Here is a 19,051-nt window from a genome sequence, read left to right on the forward strand (position 1 = left end):
ACTACAAAGAAACTGCTTGCATCATATTTGAATGGGATATGAGCACCATTTATCAGCCCAAGGCTCACAGTTTGCACACACCCAGAGTCCCTGGATCATTGCTGAGAGGGTGTTTTCGTTCTCCAGATGTGCTCCCCCCAATGAACAATCCCTGCCAACCACGCTGAAAGAAGAGAGGAATGAGGCGACGGCTGGCAGGGAAGAATCTTCCCATACACTTTCACAACAGCCCTACCAGTGGCACTAAAAAAGCACACTCATCCTATCAGCCTGCAAAGGCAAGTGAGGGAGCGAGGAGGACGGCAGTCTATTGCAGTGGTTCCCAACACTGCATGCTCACCCACTCCCGCTCACCCACTCCCCGCCCATGAGAACCACATGCTATTGCCAACCTTTGACTTGCTTGTCTGCAGCTGGAAGGGATCAATCCTATCCCTGCTCAATTGTGAGCACCAGCTGGCTCTGTGGCTCTCTCTATTCAACATCTCTCATTTCCCGTGATATACCCATACAAATGAGAGCCAGTGTGGTGTAGTGGTTAAGGTGTTGGACTACAACCTGGGAGACCAGGGTTCGAATCCCCACACAGCCTTGAAGCTCACTGGATGACCTTGGGCCAGTCTATTCATAGGGTCGCCATAAGTCGGAATTGACTTGAAGGCAGTACATTTACATTTTTATTCATACAAATGCACCTTTGTACGGAGGGAAACAGACTGGCTAGCCCATGCTACCTTGCAGCCAGTATGGGGTGTACAAGAAAGAACCTCTTAGCGCTTTTTTTAAAAAAGAGGAAGAGAGAGACAGGTACCAAGACTGAAGTGTGCCTGGAGGTCACTAGTCTTGGGAAACATGGGGACTAGTAGCAAGGAAGCTTTTACTTTATTTTATTCAACAAAATTTATATGCTGCTTGATTGTAATAAAATCTCAAATAAGTTTACAAATTTTTTTTTCAATAAGACACAATTAAAAACAGGTATTTAAAAACATTCAAAAAATAATTAAAATAACAATAACCCCAAAACAGATTGTAGCACGTAACGTCTACGTTTTTGGATAGGCTTGCCTAAACATAAATGTTTTCAGCAGGCAATGAAAAGAATACAGCAAAGGCACCAGTCTGATGTCAATAGGCAGGAAGTTCCAAAGTGTAATTGCTGCCACACTAAAAGATAAATTTCTTGCAAGAAGTGGAAAGAGTATTACATGGCATCTGTAACTGTGCAAGTTTCGCAGATCAAAGTGGTCAATTGGGCACACACAGGGTAAAGCAATCCTGCAAGTAAACTGGTCCCAAGATGTTATGGGCATTATAGGCTAAGGTGGTGTTGGAGGAGAGCTTTGCGCATACCACGGACTGCGAAAAAGACAATTAATTGGGTATTAGAACAAATTAAACCAGAACTATCACTACACTAAAACTAAATTAAACAAATTAAACCAGAACTATCACCAGAAGTAAAACAATGAAACTGAGGTTATCATACTTTGGACACATAATGAGAAGACACGATTCACTAGAAAAGACAATAATTCTGGGAAAAACAGAAGGGAGTAGAAAAAGAGGAAGGCCAAACAAGAGATGGATTGATTCCATCAAGGAAGCCACAGACCTGACCTTACAAGATCTGAACAGGGTGGTTCATGACAGATGCTCTTGGAGGTCGTTGATTCATAGGGTCACCATAAGTCGTAATTGACTTGAAAGCACATAACAACAACTAAGTTATATGGTTGACAAAACAATTAAAAAGACACCTAATGGAATACAAAAGTTTGTGTTGTTTTTCTGATTGTAGACTAAATTTTGTGCCTGGGTTAGCTTCTTGAAACACAAATGTTTTTATCAGGAGTCTAAAACAATACAGCAAGGGGGGCTGCCTAGTTGTGAAGGACCACCAGGGTCTGCCCCACTGGCCCCTTGGCTTCAGCCATATGTGGATTCAGAATCCGGTCCCCAGTCAACTGAACTGGCTGAGGAAGAAGGGCCGGGAGAGGAGTCAAAGGAGGAACAGCTGGGGGGAAGCTCAGCTGTTGGTAGGGAGCCTTTGGAAGCCTATATAAGAGAAAGCAGGAAAAAAGCTGGTGGGGTCTTCAGCTTGAGAGGAAGGAGGGACTGCCAGAAACCTTGAGGGGTTGGAAGGCTACAGGATAAGGAGTGAGGCCTCAGCGTAGCCCCCCCCCCCCCGCGAGACTGGGAAGGGATGCTCATGGGGGAAGTGGGGAGTGATGTAACTGCCTGTCCCCAATAAAGCATAAGCACAAATGTGGGTCCGGGAGTTGTGATTCTTTTCCCACGGTAAGAGGGAGACCCTGGCCATGGATGCTGGGCCTTTTGACATTGATAGGCTGGGGTTCCATGCTATAGGATAGACTTTTCCTACCCAGATTCTCTGTCTACATACCCTGAATCTACAAACTCTCTTCTTTGTACTCCTCTCACCCCCACGCATCTGTATTGGAGATTTAGACAAAAGAGCGGCTGCAGATAGTAGAGTTTTGCCACCACACTGAAAAATCATGGTAGGATTTTGCCTAAGAAAACAACGGCTTGTATCCAGTGGAGTCAGACGCATTTGTTGTTGTTATGTGCCTTCAAGTCGATCTCCAAGAGCATCTGTCATGAACCACCATGTTCAGATCTTGTAAGTTCAGGTCTGTGGCTTCCTTTATGGAATCAATCCATCTCTTGTTTGGCCTTCCTCTTTTTCTACTTCCTTCTGTTTTTCCCAGCATTATTGCCTTTTCTAGTGAATCATGTCTTCTCATTAAGTGTCCAAAGTATGATAATCTCAGTTTCATCATTTTGGCCTCCAGTGACAGTTCTGGCTTAATTTGTTCTAACACCCAATTATTTGTCTTTTTCGCAGTCCATGGTATGCGCAATGCTCTCCTCCAACACCACATTTCAAATGAGTTGATTGTTCTCTTATCTGCCTTTTTCACTGTCCAGCTTTCACATCCATACATAGAGATCAGGAATACCATGGCCTGAATGATCCTGACTTTGGTGTTCAGTGATACATCTTTGCATTTGAGGACCTTTTCTAGTTCTCTCATAGCTGCCCCCCCCAGTCCTAGCCTTCTTCTAATTTCTTGACTATTATCTTGACTATTGTTTTGGTTAATGACTGTGCCGAGGTATTGATAATTCTTGACATGTTCAATGTCCTCATTGTCATAAGAACATAAGAAGAGCCTGCTGGATCAGGCCAGTGGCCCATCTAGTCCAGCATCCTGTTCTCACAGTGGCCTACCAGGTGCCTGGGGGAAGCCCGCAAGCAGGACCCGAGTGCAAGAACACTCTCCCCTCCTGAGGCTTCCGGCAACTGGTTTTCAGAAGCATGCTGCCTCTGACTAGGGTGGCAGAGCACAGCCATCATGGCTAGTAGCCATGTCAACTGTAAAGTTACATAAATCTTCTGTTGTCATTACTTTAGTCTTCTTGACGTTCAGCTGTAGTCCTGCTTTTGTGCTTTCCTCTTTAACTTTCATCAGCATTCATTTCAAATCATTACTGGTTTCTGCTAAGAGTATGGTATCCTCTACATATCTTAAATTATTGATGTTTCTCCCTCCAATTTTCACACCTCCTTCATCTTGGTCCAATCTTGCTTTCCGTATTATATGTTCTGCGTACAGATTAAACAAATAGGGTGATAAAATACACCCCTGTCTCACACCCTTTCAGATTGGGAACCAATCAATTGCTCCATATTCTGTCCTTACAGTAGCCTCTGGTCCAGAGTACAGGTTGTACATCAGGACAATCAGATGCTGTGGCCCCCCATTTCTCTTAAAGCATTCCATAGTTTTTCATGATCTACACAGTCAAAGGCTTTGCTGTAGTCTATAAAGCACAGGGTGATTTTCTTCTGAAATTCTTTGGTCTGGTCTGTTATCCAACATATGTTTATGATATGATCTCTGCCTCTTCCCTTTCTAAATCCAGCTTGGACGTCTGGCATTTTTCACTCCATATATGGTAAGACTGTTTGTTGTAGAATTTTGAGCATTACTTTAGTTGCATAGGATATTAAGGCAATAGTTCGATAATTGCTGCATTCTCTGGGATCCCCTTTCTTTGGAATTGGGATATATATTAAATGCTTCCAGTGTGTGGGCCATTGTTTAGTTTTCCATATTTCTTGACAAATTTTTGTCAAAATTTGGACAGATTCAGTCTCGGTAGCTTGTAGCAACTCTATTGGTATGCCATCTGTTCCTGGTGATCTGTTTCTTCCAAGTATTTTAAGAGCAGCTTTCATCTCACATTCTAAAATTTCTGGTTCTTCATCATATGGTTCTTCTGTGAATGAATCTGTCATCCTGTCATCTCTTTTATAGAGTTCTTCAGTGTATTGCTTCCATCTTCCTTTTATGTCATCTCGGTCAGTCATTGTGTTCCCCTGTTGATTATTCAACATCCCTACTCGTGGTTTAAATTTCCCTTTCATTTCTCTAATCTTTTGGAATAGGGCTCTTGTTCTTCCCTTTTTGTTGTCCTCTTCTATTTCTATACAGTAACTATTGTAATAGTTCTCTTTGTCCCTATGTACTAGTCGCTGTATTGTTGCATTTAGGGTTCTAACCATGTTTCTTTCTATCTCCTTTTGCTTTCCTTCTCTCTTTAACCATTTTAAGAGTTTCTTCAGTCATCCATTGAGGTCTTTCTCTCTTTCTAACAAGAGGTATTCTCTTTTTGCATTCTTCCCTGATAATGTCTCTGACTTCAGTCCATAGTTCTTCTGGTTCTCTGTCAACTAAGTTTAAAGCCTCAAATCTGTTCCTTATTTGATCTTTTTATTCTTCTGGGATGTTATTTAAATTGTATTTTGGCATCATGATTTGTTGTTCTTCTTTAGCTTTACTCTGATTTTTGATACAGCCAGTTCATGATCTGTATCGCAGTCTGCTCCTGGTCTTGTTTTTGCAGAAAGTATGGAACTTCTCCATCTTCTGTTTCCAATTATATAATCGATTTGATTCCTATATTGACCATCTGGTGATGTCCACGTGTACAGTTGTCTTTTAGGTTGTTCAAAAAATGTGTTTGCAAGAAACAAATTATTGGCTTCACAGAATTCAATGTCTTTCTCCTGCTTCTCACATTCCATGTTCCTATTGTGTGCGTTGTACAACTCCGGACTCTCCTTTCGCATCTGTGCACATCAGCCTCTGAGCTTCCTTTTAGCTTTGACCCAGCTGCGTCATTAGTCACAGCGCTACTCGTACTTGTCCTTTGTTCTTCCACAGTAGCTCGTTGAGTGCCTTCTGACTGGGGGTCTCATCTTCCAGCACTATCTCGTGTTGCATTTTGAATACTCTGTTCACAGGGTTTTCGTGGTAAGAGGTATTCAGAGGTGGTTTACCATTGCCTTCCTCTGAGTTTGGATGCATCTTAGTCTGGTGTCTCAGCTTTGACCGTTCCGCCTTGGGTGCCCCTGCTAGGAGTCTAGCTTCTTGGTCTAGACTCCTGACGGCATTGCTCTCAGCTTCTTCAACACTCTCAACCCCCTCCTCCACCACGTTAAGGTGTGCATCCTAAAGGGGGTCATACTCATAGCGGGCCCAAATGAAATCAATGGGCTTAAAGTTAGTCTTTGCCATTGGTTTCAGTGGGTCAACTCGGAGTATGACTTAGCTGGATTCAGTCTAATAGGATCACAAGTATCAGGAGGAGAGAAGCAGCAACAGCCGCTGGTGACTACTAGCCCAGGGAGGGAACAGGAAAGCTAAGGAGGGCTGGGGTCACCTCTTAAGACAGACTGGGGATGGATTTGGCAATGTTTGGGGCAGCTTTAAGTAAGGGGGCAAGACTGGTGGCGCCAAAGTGCACGGTGAAGTCTAATAACCGGGCATCTGTGACTAGACCGGCCGCACCCACACTTTCCATGCGTAAGACTTGCCTTTCAGGTGCAGACCAAAGGCCCATGTAACGCAGCAACCTCTTTGCAACAGAGCCCATCAGATGCTTCAGGCAGGGCAGGAAGGCCAACATGCCTCCCTGAACAGGGAGGGCCCGTGGAAGCTCCCTTGCCTGTTTTCTCAAGAGACAGCTGTGCCACTCCCAAGGTAAGACTTGATTCCCACGCTGCGGAAGGGCATCGCTTCTTGGGAGAGCACCTGCGCTTCATGCAGGAGGTCCTAAGCTCGGCCCCTGGTGTCGCCCAGGTAGGGCTGGGAAAGGCTTCCTGTTTGAAAGCACGGAGAGCCGCGGCCGGTCAGTGTAGACAGTAGTGAGCTAGATGGACCAATGGTCTGACTCAGGATCAGGCAGCTGCCTATGACTGAAGGTTACTGAAGTAGATAGTGTGCCTTGGGGAGTTGTTCGAGCACCTTGTTTTCAAAGGTGGCAACGTCCCGGTGGTCGTGCAGAGGGAGCTATCCATCCTGGTTTGAAGGGAGCTGACTCTACTTCGTTGTTATATGCCTTCAAGTCGATTTTACGACTTATGGCGACCCCATGAATCTTTTTTGTTTTTAATATATGCATAGTGTTTTCATGGTAAGTATTCAGAGGTGGGTTACCATTGCCTTTTTTCTACTTTATGAGGCTCAAAATGCAGTGACCAGGCTTAAGACATCTGCTGCTTGCCTCTGGGCCAGATATTATCCCCTTCCCTAGAGAAAGTTACCTTCCCCCAAAAGCCTGTGGATTTTTATTTGGTGCTACTCCTGATAGATTGCCCTTTAGAAGTTGTCTAACTTAGCTATTTGGGAATATTAAGGTTGCATTTCCCAAGGCAGGCAGAAGAAGAAAAAATATGGACCTCCTTTTTTCCACTTTCCACCTTGCAATAATTTTAATTAGAGGATTCCCGGGTGGGTGGGTGGGTGGCAGTCCTCTCTTCAAATCAGTTATAAAACCAGCCAACTTCATCTCAGCAGGTAGAGTCTGCTTTAATTATCTGGGCAGTTATAGCTGTATGTTATAAAAGTCAGGCAATTAGATGCATTCCTATGGAAAAAAAATTGCTGGCTTTCAAGAAGGGGAAGAAACGGAATCAAACATATAGCTGTTAATTGTGTGGAGCATTTGGCAGAAAAAATGGTGTGTATATCTCATTGCAAAATATTGTGAAAGTAGAAATGATTAAATACATAAATCTGGGAGTGTAGATGTCGCAGATAAAGGTGTTATTTCTAAATGACTGCAAAATGTGTCCAATCACAGCACAAGTGGGAAGAAACTAATTTTCAGGGGAGGCAGGCAAGCCCCCCCCACTGCCCCCATGTCTTATAAGTGTAAAATCATAGAGGAGGCCAGAAGGTCATCACTTCCTGCTCCCCAGTACCACACAATCTCAGATCAGCCCACACAATTGAATGTCGTGCAGTTCAGAGACTGGGGGAGAGGTTGGCTGTGGAGCATAGGATGTTTGTTGCCTTATGCAGAGTCAGACCGTTGGTCCATCGAGCTCAGTACTGTCAACACTGGCTGGCAGAGGCTCTCCAGGGTTTCAGGCAGGGGTCTCGCCCCGTCCTACCCGGGAATGCATTCAGGGACTGAGCCTGGGAACTTCTGCATGCAAAGCAGATGCTCTGCCACTGAGCTGTGGCTTTTTCCCTGTGCCGGAGTGAAATGCCTGCAGGGCAGAGCAGGTTGCTCTAGGCCACTGTTCTTCAACCTCGGGTCTCTAGAAGTCGTTGAACGGCAACTCCCATCAACCCCAGTTAGCCCTTCCAATGGCCAAGGATGATGGGAGCTGTAAGCCAGCAACATTTGGGGACCTAAGATCAAAGAACAGTGCTCTAAATGACTCAAGCACGTGAGCCAAGCTGTATGGTGCGAGGGAAGAACAAAACTTGTTTGTCTGATTGGGGAAAGAGAGGTAGGGCCTGATACTGTATGGGAGTTTGTACTGTGAAGCATGGCTCATGCATGCTGGTACCTGAGGCTTGGAAGAAGTGGGGCTTAGATGGGAAAAGTGGTGCCTAGTGGGCTTCTTGCCATTGTGGGTATGGTGAAGTTGGGCTTGGGGACTTATCTTTGGCAGCAGTGACTGCATTTGTGTTTGATTCAGGGGATGGCAGCAGATGCTGGCAAAACGCAGCTGAGGTCTGCGCCTGGGGCCACGGGGAAGCAGCAGACTGGTGAGCCAGCCAGACCGAAGTCGGACACACCTCTGTCTTAATCTTTGCAAGATCATGCAACACGGGGCTCAGGTAACAAGGAGCCCCTGGAGGTTGCCAAAGGATTTGTCAGGGCTGATGATTTGCGACGGGGGCTGGCTGGGATGGATCAACGTCAGGCAGCATTCAACCGGTTTTATGAACTGCTCCCAGCGAGCCCACAGAGGGGCTTCATGGGTCATCTAGTCCAACCCGCACTTGAAGCTCCCCTCTGATGGAAACCTGCTCTACTCTTTCTTTGAAAACTGTTGTGGGGTTGGGAGGAGAGGGAATGAAACCCCCTCCTTGGGAAACTTGCTTCCCTGTTGAACTGTTCTTATTGTTAAGGTGTTCGTCCAAATGTTTAATCTGTATCAGTCCCAGGTTGGTGGGAGTTGTAGTCCAATACAGTTGGAAAGCACCAGGCTGGTGAAGACTGATATAAGCAAAGGGGTTTAAATAACAGGCAAGGGTACCAACAGGATATCCTAGGCCTGGTACATTGTATGTAGATTGGGCTCCTACATTCCCAGCCACCTCTCCACAATCTGTTGGGTTGACATGCACTTGACAAGAAATACCAGTTTCTGGAAGCCGGAGGAGGGAAGAGTGCTCTTTGCCTGAGGTCCTGCTGGTGGGCTTCCCGTATGGGCAACTGGATGGACTAGATGGGCCACTGGCCTGATCCTGTTCTTAGGTTTTTGTGCTGCTTATGTACAAGTATTACCGTCAGGATCATTCAGACCACGGTATTCCTGATTTCTATGTATGGATGTGAAAGTTGGACAGTGAAAAAGGCGGATAAGAGAAAAATAAACTCCTTTGAAATGTGGTGTTGGAGGAGAGCTCTGCGCATACCATGGACTACAAAAAAGACAAGTAATTGGGTGTTAGAACAAATTAAACCAGAACTATCACTAGAAGCTAAAATGATGAAACTGAGGTTATCATGCTTTGGACACATCATGAGAAGACATGATTCACTAGAAAAGACAATCATGCTGGGAAAAACAGAAAGGAGTAGAAAAAGAGGAAGGCCAAACAAGAGATGGATTGATTCCATAAAGGAAGCCACAGAGCTGAACTTACAAGATCTGAACAGGGTGGTTCATGACAGATGCTCTTGGAGGTCACTGATTCATACGGTCTCCATAAGTTGTAATCGACTTGAAGGCACATAACAACAACAAAAACAAGTATTACCAATATGGACAATTATGTACAAGTATTACCAATATGGTTTTTTTGAATCCACAGTGTGGTTTAAGATGTATTTATTTAACAGGTTTCATCCTGATTTTCAGAGTTCCTGTCCTTGCAAAGCATTTTAAAAGTTATAAATAGTTCAAAAACCATCATCATGTAACAAATATTTATTAAATAAAATGTAAGCATTAAAATAATGTAAACAGGATAGCAGAAGCTAAAACACATTTCTAACAGAGAAAATAAATAGTTCAAGCATCATAATAATTAAATGACATTTAAACATTAAAACAATATTAAAAGATAGCAGCAGCTTTAATAAAAGCCTCTTCAGATTTCAAACAGGAAAGTAAACAGTCTAAGGTCTTAATGAATAAGAACAATATTCAACAGTACCCATATCTTTCTGAAAAAGAGCAATATCCAAGAGGCAGCACTAGATCAAATGGCACGAAATGCTGAATAAATTACTTGCAACATGCTTTTCTCTACCACCATCTTGTTTTTCATTCACAATTTTTTTTTCCTGTTCAGTCTCAGCCTACCCTATCTCACAGGGCTGTTGCAAAAATAATCGTGGGAGGGAGGACCCAGGAAGAAACCAGAGGTGCAGATATCATGTCATATTCACAGCCTATGCAGAGACCCAAAAAACATGGACAGAGGCAGCCCCCCATTGCTTTAACAGCAGTTCTGATATTTTACAGCAAAATACAAACAAAAAAATGGCCAACTCTTTCTTTCTAAGCTGTACAGCTTAAATGAACCATCTCGCCACCTAACCTACCACCTCCACTTACTCTCATGTAATAGTTTATTGTCAAAACATGTTGGGCATTCAGAACATTTTTTAAAATCAGTATTAGTTTCCTGCTCAGTAACAGCAGTGACACCTAAGTAAGCCCTGTCTAATTGCTTAAAAATAGGATGGGGTGTGTGTGTGTGGAGGGAGAGATTAACAACATAATCCTACATCTACTCAAAAGTCCCACTGATTTACAGCACAATCCTAACCATGTCTACTCAAAAGTCTTTTTGAACTCAGTGGGGTGATAAGCCACTACAAATAGAAACACCCCAAAAGCCAGGAAAGCGGGCATTTGTCCCCACCCTCTCCAAACACAGATTGCTACATTACACTCCTCATTTATTACAACAAACAAGCCTCTTTGCAAAGTCTTCAGTTTGCATTTGCCATTTTTGGTGGGGGTGGGGGATTCTTTAACGCCCACTCTCGTTTACTGTGTAGTAGAATCTGCAGAAAATAACTCTAGTCTGTGGAGTACCTGATCATCCAACGGAAATTAGAAAGAGGCAAGCTGCTAGCCAGAGAGGACAGAACAGCAGCTTTTGATTCACTGGTGCCCAATCCTCAATCACAGCTCTGACCTCACTCATTGGCTCAAAACCTGAAGGTACAGGGACTTGGATCTGAACAGGGTGGTCCATGACAGCTGCTGTTGGAGGTCGCTGATTCATAGGGTTGCCATAAGTTGTAATCGACTAGGGCAGGAAGAAAGTTGCTCTTTTTTTGGATGAAAGCTAAGAGTCCCGACCTGGGAGAAACTTACCTCTTTTACTCATCTGTCAGCAGCCCTGTCAGCAGGGCTAGGAAAAGGGCTTTGCCCGAGATCTTGGAGTATACACCAGCCTTCACCAGACTGATGCCCTCCAGATGTTTTGGATTATAACTTCCATCAACCCCAGCCAGCATGATGGGAGTTGTAGTCCCAAATATCTGGAGGGTGCAAGGTTGAGGAAGGCTGATTTAGGCAGACCTGTGGCTGAACTTGAATACACTCTATGCTTGCCTTGTACTAAGTCCTACTCAGAGTAGACCCATTGAAATTAATGACTGTAAGTTAGTCAAACCCATTAGCTTCAATGGGTCTACTCTGGGTAGGTAGGACCAACGTTGAATACCACCCCTTAAGTTCAGTTTAAATGAAGTATGTAAGATTGCATCACTGTGACTGAAAGCTCTGCTGCAGATTAGAAACTTCCTTTTATCCATGAACAAATGGTGGTGATGGAGAAAAAAAGAGATGGTGTCCCCCCCCCCCGTCCTTTCAGTGGCTATTTCTCAACATTCTGTCACAGTTTTTGTGACCAGTTTTAAAATTTTGAGATGGATTAATTTGGGAGCATTTGAATGGTTTGTAAATTTGTTTTAGATAAAAATCTTGCTCTATTTTGTAAAACTTGCAGGAAAAGTAGAACACTTTTTGCTTCCGCAGTTCTGACAGTTTTGTGTTCAGGAAAAGTAGTCAAAGTATAACCTATTGAGGGATGTTGTGACCGTAGGTTCTAGTTAAATGTATACCACATATGCTCCATTTTGTATCTATGTGTGCAGCTTGGGCAAGGATGTATATGTATGTCTTTCAGTCTTGCGTTCATGACACCAGTGTTACTCTTCTTGTTTTTTCCAGGCCTGTGTTAATTTCCTTTCCTTTCTGTTTAAATTCCAGGCTCCAGCTTCCTCGTCTCGAACCCCACAGCCAATAAAGTGGTAAACACTCGGTATAGGATTGTGAAGAAGACGGTGACTTCTCCTTCAAGCTGTGCAGCATCTTTCAGTAGCCCTGTTCATGGCTGGAAGTCTAGAAGGGTCTCTACATCCAGGTAGTATTTCCAAAGCGTCTTTGATTCATTGCTGGTACCATGTTGCAGTAGACGTCCTTCATGAAGGCAGGTACTGCCAATCAGCTGAAAAACTGCTATCCTGTTATTATGAATCATGGAAATTGCTTTGTTGAGTCAGACCAAGGATCCGGCTAGATCACTATCTAGTCTCTGACCACCCATAGGAGATAATGTAGCGCATGAGGGCAATAGGATAGTTCTTCAGCCCTTGTTGATCGTTTGCAGACTTCGTTGTACTGTTTCTGAATATCTTTGGCTAGACAAGGTATGCTTTGATCAGCATAATTAGTTGCTTATGATGTTCCTGTATTATCCATGAATTCTTTGGATTTGGTTCCTTGGCTGACAGTTGCTAAAGTGAAGAGTATAGCAGAATTTCTTCGGAGATTTTGAATTCGGGGAGGGGGTTAATCCTTGTCATTGTCTTGACTTTTATCAGACGTACAGCAATTTTGGGTGTGGTGCATTGGCTTCCAGGCAACAGTGGGATTTCCCTTCACTCTGTACTGACTCAGCTGCTTGTGAAAACATCTTCTAGCCTAGCAAGTCACAGCTTGGAGATAGTAGGGATGGACTGTCGGACATAGTCTGAGGAAGGTGAGGGAAACCCAGCAGGACCGACACCTCGCTGCGGTGGCCTCCTGCAAAACTCCCTCTGCAGGCTTCCTCGGGTGTCAACTGCTACTCCCTGCAAGGCCTTGGGTGCCATCTGGAGCCAGTGGGGGCGAACGAGGGAGAGAATCAACTGCCAAGGGTGGGGAGGAGTGCTCTCCTTCATAAGAGCCACCTCCATTCATTTGTTTTAACTTTTGTTTTTAATTTTTCAGTATTAGGCTCCTTTTAACATGTGTCAGAGTAGGAGTAGTCGGGGGCCTCTCATTGAGGTTATATTGGGCTGGGGACGTAACAGCAGTGGGAGGCAGACTGGCCGATACAGGGGAAGGGATACAAGACTTCTTTGTGCTTGCATCCCTTCTGGTCCCCCTTCCAACCCTTGGGACACTGGTAGCTATGCTGGGATCTCCCTGGATCTTACTGCCCTGCTGATGAATGCAAGGTCAGTGAGTAATAAAACCACTTTAATTCAGGACTTAATCCTGGATGAATGCTCTGACGCTTGTATTACCGAAACCTGGCTAAATGACCAAAGAGTACGTCTCTCCCAGCTCTGCCCACCAGGTTTTGTGGCACTCCAGCAGCCTAGATCTAGGGGACGGGGAGGTGGGGTCGCAATTGTCTTCAGGGAATCTATTTCCCCTGTCAGGTACCCTGTCCCTAACACCTCCAGCTTTGAGTGTGTGTGCCTGGCATTGGGTCAGGGAGACAGAGTGGGGATTCTGTTGGTGTACCATCCACCCCGCTGCCCAACAGTCTCCCTCCTTGAGCTGGAGGAACTGGTCTTGGCGTTTGTGTTGGAGTTCTCATGGCTGGTTGTCCTGGGTGACTTCAACATACATGCCAAGGTTAGACTTGCAGGTCCGGCTCAGGACTTCATGGCCTCCATGACAACCATGGGGCTGTCTCTAATATCATCTGGACCAACGCGTGTGGCAGGACACAGGCTTGATCTTGTGTTTTGTTTGGGACAGGAAGAAGGTGATCTAAGGGTGGAGGGGTTCTTAGTGACTCCGTTGTCATGGACAGATCACCACCTGACAAGGTTTAGACTTTGTGCCCCTGGTAACCTTCGCAGGGGTGAAGGGCCGATTAAGACTGTCCGCCCCGGGAGGCTTATGGATCCAGATGGTTTCCTGAATGCTCTGGGGGATATTCCCAGCATGGCTGGCGATACTGCTGAAGTCCTGGTCAATCACTGGAATATGGAGGTGACCCCAGGCGGTGGACTTGCTCCAAAGCGCCCTCTCCCACCAGGGAAGGCACCTTGGTTTACTCAAACCTTGGGCCTCATGAAACGGCAGGGACGACGGCTAGAGGTCATTTTTGAGCCTGTCATGTGGCATCATGGCAGCAAAGAAAGTTCACTTCTCTGCCACCATGGTGTCTGCTCGGTGTCGTCCAGCGATGCTTTTCCAGGTGGTCCGGGGTCTTTGGGGCTCTGGCCCCTTATTAGACTCTGAGCCCTCAGTTGCTTGTTGTGACATGTTTGTGAGGCACTTTGCAGATAAAATTGCTCACATTCCGACTCACTTGGACTCCCCATTAATTGCAGTTGTGCCAGATGTCCCCGAGGCTTCCTCTGGTCATTTTTCTATGGATAGTTTTCAGCTTGTAAAGCCTGAGGATGTGGGCAGAATTCTGGGAGAATCAAGGGCCACTACTTCTATTGATCTTTGCCCATCCTGGTTAATTAAATCTGCCAGAATGGGAGTGGTTGACTGGTTGGCATATTTAATTAACTTCCCTAAGGGAAGGTTCCACGTGGACATTGTTGAAGGAGGCTGTGATAAGACCTTTGTTAAAGAAGCCTTTGTTAGTCCCTTGCGGATCTTAACTTCTGCCCAATCTCTAATCGTTTTTTGGGCAAGGTGATTGAGAAGGTAGTGGCTGCTCAGCTCCAAGTTTTCCTGGGTGAATCGGACTATCTAGACCCTTTTCAATCAGGCTTCAGGCCTGGCCATGGGACAGAGACTGCCTTGGTCGCCTGCTTGATGACCTATGCCGGGCATCAGATGGGGAGTGCATCCCTGTTGATGCTGCTGGACCTCTCGGCAGCCTTCGATATGATCAACCATGGTATCCTTCTGGGCCATCTAGCTGAGATGGGATTGGGAGGCACTGTTTTATGGTGGCTCTGGTTCGACCTGATGGACAGGACCCAGAAAGTGGTGCTGGGAGACTACTGCTCAACCCCCTGGCCGTTGGCCTACGGGGTCCTGCAGGGTTCCATTCTGCCTCCCATTCTGCCTCCCATGCTCTTTAACATGTATATGAAACCGCTGGGAGAAGTCATCCAGAGATTTGGAGTACAATGCCATCAATATGCTGATGCCAGTCAACTCTATCTCTCCCTACCACCTGATTGGAGAGAGGGAGTGCTCATCCTAAACTGGTGCCTAGAGGTTGTGGAGGGCTGGATGTGGGCTAACAAACTGAAACTTAATCCAGACAAGACGGAAGTGTTGCTGGACAAGGGGAAAACTGCACCAGGGATAGGGCTGCAGCCTGTTCTGGATGGGGTCGCACTCTCCTTGAAGGAGCAGGTCCGCAGTTTGGGAGTCCCCCTGGATCCTGCCCTGCTGCTTGAATATCAGGTGGCTGCAGTAGCCAGGAGTGCTTTTGGCTATGTCAAACTGGTCTACCAGCTGCGTCTGTTCCTGGAAGCAGTTGACTTGGCTTCAGTGACACATGCATTAGTGACATCGAGGCTTGATTACTGTAACTCACTCTACGTGGGGCTGCCTTTGAAAATGATTCTGAAACTACAGTTGGTCCAAAATGCAGCAGCCAGAATGTTAACTGGAGCATGGCGCAGGGAACGTATCACCCCTGTGCTTTATTGACTCCTCTGGCTCCCAGTTTGTTTCTGGGCCTAATTCAAAGTGCTGGTTTTGACCTTTAAAGCCCTAAATGGCCTTGGACCAATGTACTTGAGGGACCGCTTATGCCCATATGTACCTGCCCGGGATTTAAGATCATCTGCCTCTGGTCTCCTCTGCGTGCCTGGAATGAAAGATGTTAGACTGGCAGACACACGGGAGAGAGCCTGTTCAGCTGTGGCCCCCAAGCTTTGGAATACCCTACCCGAAGAAGCCCGCTCTGCTCCCTCCCTGTTGGTTTTCCAGAGACTTCTGAAAACGATTTTGTTCCAGAGAGCCTTTGGGAGGGACTGAGGGTAGAGCCTGACACTGATTTTATGCCTTCTATGTTAATGTTTACCTTTGTAGTCCCTTCAGTATCACTCCCTATATATGTGTATGTGTGTGTATTGTATTTTATGTATTTTAATTTATTGTAATGTTTTTGTGATCTTTATTGTGTACAGTTTTATTATGTACATGTCCAATTTTATTGTAAGCTGCCCTAAGTGCCCTATTATAGGGTAGAAGGGCGGGATAAAGGTAAAGGTGTCCCCGCACTTATAGTGCGAGTCGTTTGCGACTCTTAGGGTGATGTCTTGCGACGTTTACTAGGCAGACCGTATATATGGGGTGGGATTGCCAGTTCATTCCCCGGCCTTTCTTTACCCCCCAGCATATGCCAGGTACTCATTTTACCGACCACGGATGGATGGAAGGCTGAGTGGACCTCGACCCCTTTTACCGGAGATTTGACTTCCTCCTTCCATTGGAATCGAACTCCGGCTGTGAGCAGAGCTTTCGGCCGTGTTACCGCCACTTACCACTCTGCACCACGGAGGATCTTATAGAAGGCTGGGATAGAAATATTTTAAATAATAAATAAATATAGTCAAGTCTTTCTTTGTAGCTATTTCGGAAAAGATAATTCATCAGTTCTGTGCGATGAGGAAGGGAAGTGGATTGAGCAGTGTTTCTGAAAGTGCGGTGGCCGTTTGTGACCTGCATAAGTAGACAGGCACATGACTGGATAGTCTCCAGGAAATATGAATTTATTCGGCGCTCTTGATGATGATGAATTTTTGAAATTGTTTTTGGGTTTCCCAATATATTATGAAGGTAGTAATGAAATTATGAGCACCCTCCCATTGGATGAATCATTAAGATGTAGTACTCTCCAACCTCTGTTGTTTGTTTTTATTTGACTACTGTAATGTAACAGCTGGTATAGCACAGTGGAGGGGAGAGCCTGGCTGGGAGTCCAGAGTCTGCGAGTTCCAATCCCCGCTCGTGTCTCCTGGGTGTCAAGGGCCAGCTAAAGATCACCCCACAGGGAGTGGCTCAGGGGTTACATGCCCTGCCACCTGTGCAGCCGTGGGCAAACTGCATAGTCCCAAGGAGACCAGTTGCTTCCCAGCTGGCACTTGCGGACAAGGAAGGGGCTGGCTTGTGCAGCTGTGGCAAGCTGAGCAGGCCCTGGCCAGCTGGGGAGGACTAGCCTCAGAGGGAGGCAATGGGAAACCTCCTCCACTTACCATGAAATCCCTATGCGTAGAGTAGCCATAAGTCGGGATCGATTTGAAGGCAGTCCATTTCCATTTACTGTAATGTAACTTTATGTGTTATGTTTAATGCCAGTTATGAACTCAAAGGGGACTGTGTGCAATTGGGTGTGGGACACCTGGTTTTAAGTCTCACTGTGACCATCAATTCTTTCTCTTGACGTCTGTCACTCAGCCTGTATTTCCTGCTTGTAAAAACAGTGGGAGCAAAGTTTGTTGCTTGCGTTTGCTAAATGATATTGCCTGTATACCAGGAACTGCGTTCTGTGGTTGCTCCTTAGTTCTGCAGGTGTTCAGGACAACCCTGTGGCTGTGGTTTGTCCAGCTTTTGTGTTTTATTTCTCGCCATGTTGTGTCAACATTTTTTAAATGTCTGCTATGGCATGACTCCAGAGCATGTTAATTTCTAAGGCTGCCTATGCAGGAGAGGTCCTGTGTGCAGTGCCTGGGTTGCACAGCCTCTTCTCTGGTGGCCAGCAGGAATATGGATTCACCTTCCCCCCCCTCCCCGCAACTGAGCCCTTAGGGTTGTCTGGAGTGATGTGCGAGGAGGTCCTGCATTCTGCTCTTGTGATTTACATGGCACCCTAATGGAGTGGCTGACTCGCCTCCTAGTGAGACTCTCCAAAGGGTTTGATTTTGCTTTGTTCTGCTTCTTATTTTTTTCTGGGTCATGTGTGTGTGTCCCTCCTCACATAAAATAGTTGTTTAGAGGCAAAAGTCAAATTTGCCTCTGGGAAGGGGGGGGATCCATCGTGTCCTTTCTTTCTCCCCCCCCCAGTGTTAAATCCCTTGGTGATTTCTGGCTTTCTCCCCTTGTTGCATTAAACCACACCCTGCCACTGACTTTTCTGCAGGCGATAGATGGGAGTATATTTTAAATTAATTTTACTGCACTTTTGTAATATTTTTGTTTTAAATAGATTTGTAAGCGACTCAGGGGCTATTTCTGCAAATTTATGAAGATAATTTTCACTCTCTTGATAAGGTTAAATTTACACCTGCTATTTCCATATTAATTCACGTCGCTAAGTGGATCTAATTTTCTTCCGTTTTTCTATCTAGTGTGTGCGGCCTTTCCTAATGCAATTTCTCCCCTCACTAAATCACTGTGATCGGGAGTCATGATCGAGTTAAATTAACTTAAATTAATTTACTTAATAAGAGCTCCAATGAGGTTGAGATTTATTGATTGTGCTTCCCTCTCACACCTCCCCTTTATCTCTTTGGGGAGTTCCTCCCCCTCCCCACCTTTTACATTCTGTTATGGGGCTGGGAGGGAGTGGGGCTTCTTACGCCTTACCCAGCGGCACAAGAAATGTGTGGGTTTCTCTGGAGATCACTTGTGACCGAATCCTTGCGGATCGTTTTGAATTGGTGCCACTTCAGTTGAACTGACTGTGTGGGTGGACAAATTAATGAAGTTTTGTGACATATATTGTGACAGCTCTCGCGTTTGGGGATGAAACCTGAGCGCAACCAAAGTGCTCCAAAAAGTCAGTCTCAGCGTGCAAGATTTCCTGAACAATGGGCATAACTGAATTGTGCAATTAAGGCATTCTGGAGAAGCTTATAAGAGCAGAGCAGCTGTGCAATGAAACTGGCAGTGGTGGAATTGCTGATGGCTTTATTTGCCATGATCCTCCACAAGTTAACCAAGATAAGTACAATAATGCATTGATTGCATGTGGAACAAAATAGGGTATGGAAGTACCAGTTTTAGATGCCCATTTTTTCTTTCTTTTAAAAAGTGGTATGGCATAGTGGTTAGAGTGTTGGACTACGCCCTGGGAGACCAGGATTCGAATCCCCGCACAGCCATGAAGCTCACTGGGTGACCTTGGGCCAGTCACTGCCTCTCAGCCTCAGGGGAAGGCAGCGGTAAACCACCCCTGAATGCCGCTTACCGTGAAAACCCTATTCATAGGGTCGCCATAAGTCGGAATCGACTTGAAGGCAGGCCATTTCCATTTTCATTGCCAGCTTAGCAATGCCTAGCAGAGTCATAGAGCCACGTGGGAGCTAGATCACTCAGGCTGGTCAC

The 19,051-nt window shown here is 45.6% G+C and overlaps 1 protein-coding gene across 1 annotated transcript in view; it reads left to right on the plus strand.

Moving 5' to 3' along the window:
• ZC3H3 (zinc finger CCCH-type containing 3) overlaps nucleotides 1-19,051 on the plus strand; it is a 339,858-nt gene that overhangs the window by 103,993 nt on the left and 216,814 nt on the right. Inside the window, exon 4 of the mRNA XM_061607107.1 lies at nucleotides 11,795-11,948. Within this exon, the coding sequence (XP_061463091.1) occupies nucleotides 11,795-11,948 (154 nt within the window). The remainder of the gene's footprint in view (nucleotides 1-11,794; nucleotides 11,949-19,051) is intronic.

This window comes from Rhineura floridana, chromosome 1, assembly GCF_030035675.1.
Source record: "Rhineura floridana isolate rRhiFlo1 chromosome 1, rRhiFlo1.hap2, whole genome shotgun sequence".
Taxonomy (NCBI): domain Eukaryota; kingdom Metazoa; phylum Chordata; class Lepidosauria; order Squamata; family Rhineuridae; genus Rhineura; species Rhineura floridana.